Source organism: Trypanosoma conorhini (assembly GCF_003719485.1).
Source record: "Trypanosoma conorhini strain 025E chromosome Unknown Tco_14.4_contig_00758, whole genome shotgun sequence".
Taxonomy (NCBI): Eukaryota; Euglenozoa; class Kinetoplastea; order Trypanosomatida; family Trypanosomatidae; genus Trypanosoma; species Trypanosoma conorhini.
In genome coordinates, this window is record NW_021704841.1 from 5,709 (window position 1) to 7,709 (window position 2,001).

General features: G+C 53.9%; 1 protein-coding gene across 1 annotated transcript in view, besides 7 other annotated features; it reads right to left on the bottom strand.

Moving 5' to 3' along the window:
* Window positions 1-423, bottom strand: part of Tco025E_08347 (calpain-like cysteine peptidase) — a gene marked incomplete at both ends in the record, with an annotated part of 1,071 nt that extends 648 nt beyond the window's left edge. The window contains one exon of the mRNA XM_029375197.1: window positions 1-423. This exon is cut by the window's left edge and continues 648 nt beyond it. Coding sequence (XP_029224715.1) covers window positions 1-423 — 423 coding nt within the window.
* A 131-nt stretch (window positions 424-554) lies between these two features.
* Window positions 555-579: a microsatellite.
* A 120-nt stretch (window positions 580-699) lies between these two features.
* Window positions 700-718: a microsatellite.
* Window positions 719-784: 66 nt separating this feature from the next.
* Window positions 785-810: a microsatellite.
* A 57-nt stretch (window positions 811-867) lies between these two features.
* Window positions 868-914: a sequence feature (A-rich).
* Window positions 915-1,152: 238 nt separating this feature from the next.
* Window positions 1,153-1,174: a microsatellite.
* A 682-nt stretch (window positions 1,175-1,856) lies between these two features.
* Window positions 1,857-1,902: a microsatellite.
* A 92-nt stretch (window positions 1,903-1,994) lies between these two features.
* Window positions 1,995-2,001: part of a microsatellite that runs on past the window's edge.

The following is a 2,001-nucleotide window of genomic DNA, read 5'->3' on the forward strand; positions in this document are numbered from 1 at the left end:
ATAGGCCTTTTCCAGCAGCAGGGGCCACCAGTGCCCGGTGGGCGAACGGATGTACAGCTCCCCGCCGTCCTCCAGGGGGATGTAGTCGTCAATCTCCACCTTCACCCACTCCTTGCCGCGGAAAAACTGGAACGTGTAGCGCCCGTCCCGTCGAACTTGGCTGGAGACGAAGCAGTTCCTGATGACGCTGGGGAAACGCACCAGGGTGGACAGGGCCGTAAGCATAAAACACTCAAAGTGGTTGCCCTGCCCAAACTGCTCACGGGAAAATACCTGTGGAAGGAGAGGCTGGTGGACGCCGTCTGGGTACAGTTCGGCGATCCGAATCCATTGGTCGGAGATATGCTTATTTTTCTCCATGAAGACGGTGTCATGGAACACGTCATCGCTGTCGGGGATCTCCTTTAAACTTTGATGACTCATTTCTGGATTTGTCAAGATAGTTGTGCGAAAGCTACTTTGGGGTAACTACTTGTACTAATTCCTCTTTTGGTTGTTTTGGCTTTTGTTTCTTTGTTGTAGTTTTCCCCTGTATCGGTTCCTTTGTTCGTTTCTGTTGTTGTTGTTGTTGTTGTTGTTTTCTTACTTCTTGAATGCCACTGCTTTTGTTCCTTGGGCGTGGAATATATATGTGATTCCGCTTGGCTGTCTCTTGCCCCGACGAGTGTGCCGCGACGTGTGGGAGTCGACACTTTGTAGTATATATATATATATATATGCACTTCTTTTCTCCCTTTGGCGCTGTTGTCGTGGTCCGGCCGCAGAACCCTCTTTTTTTTTTGGCGTGTGCGTGTGTTTGTGTGTGTGTGTCTTTCTTCCCTTTCGTAAAAAAAGAAGACGTGGGAATCTTTATGCGTGGTTGCAGTGAAGAAAAAGGAAAACAGGAGTGGAAGGAAAAAAAAAAAAAGAAAGAGGTGCGAGGCGGGGAGGTGGTGACCCTGCGCAGGAGGGCGGCAGCAGGCAAATTGGGGAGGGGGAGGACACAACTTGCCGTGTGGGGTGGGCGGGAGAAAAAAAGGGAAGGAAACGTCAAAGTGCTACGGCGGTGTCAGTGTAAGAGAGGAGCACGGGAAAGGCATTGACAACAACGATGACATTCGTTCCACATTGCATTTGTTCGCTTTTTTCTTCCTCACGTACGACAAGCTGCACATATATATATATATACATGTATTCTTCTCGCTTCAATTTGCGTGTGTGTTTTTATTGTTTTCATTTCGGCTGCATTGCCGTGCTGTGGCGTCGCTCGCTGCGTGCGGGTGCTTCGCCCTGCGTTATCGCTCCTCCCGCAGCCGCAGCCACGGGACGCACGCACGCTCGTGAATGTATGCCTCCGCCTGTGTGTCTCTGTCGGTGTGTGCGTGCCTGGCGCACGGGCGCGGGGCTGTTCCCCGATGCGGCGGGGGTGCGGGGGTGGGGGGACACCGCCGACGTGGAGATTCCCCCCCTCCCCCCGCCGCCCCGCGCACAGCCCCTTCGCCGTGGCCAGCCGCCGCACAGACAGAGACGCGCGCGGCGTCAAAAAATATATACATATAAATAAAAAGGGAGGGGGCGCAAGACATCCCCCCCCCCCCACACGGCTCAGGCAACACCCCACCCGCGGCCCTCGTTCCCTCTCCCGCGTTTGCCCCCTGCCCCGCCCACCGCAAACGCACGCACGCCCGGGCGAAGCAGAAACCAGCAACGACAACAAAAAAGAAACTCGTGGAAAAGAAAGCCTCTCGACCAAAGAAGCGCGCCCCCGACGGGAGGAAGAGGCCGCCAAAAAAAAAAAAAACATTTCTCGGGAGCGGCGACGGTGGCAGAGCTCTGCCGCGGCAAGGCCTCGCGGTGAGATAGTGGAACAGAACAAAACAAACAAACATACACTCACACGCAGTCACACACACACACACACACGAGGAAGAAAAAAAAAAGGTTGAAGGGGGAGAAAGGCGCGGGAAGTGGTAAATACAAGGGGAAAAGAGAAGTGGGCAAAAGAGAGAAGGCGGAATAAAA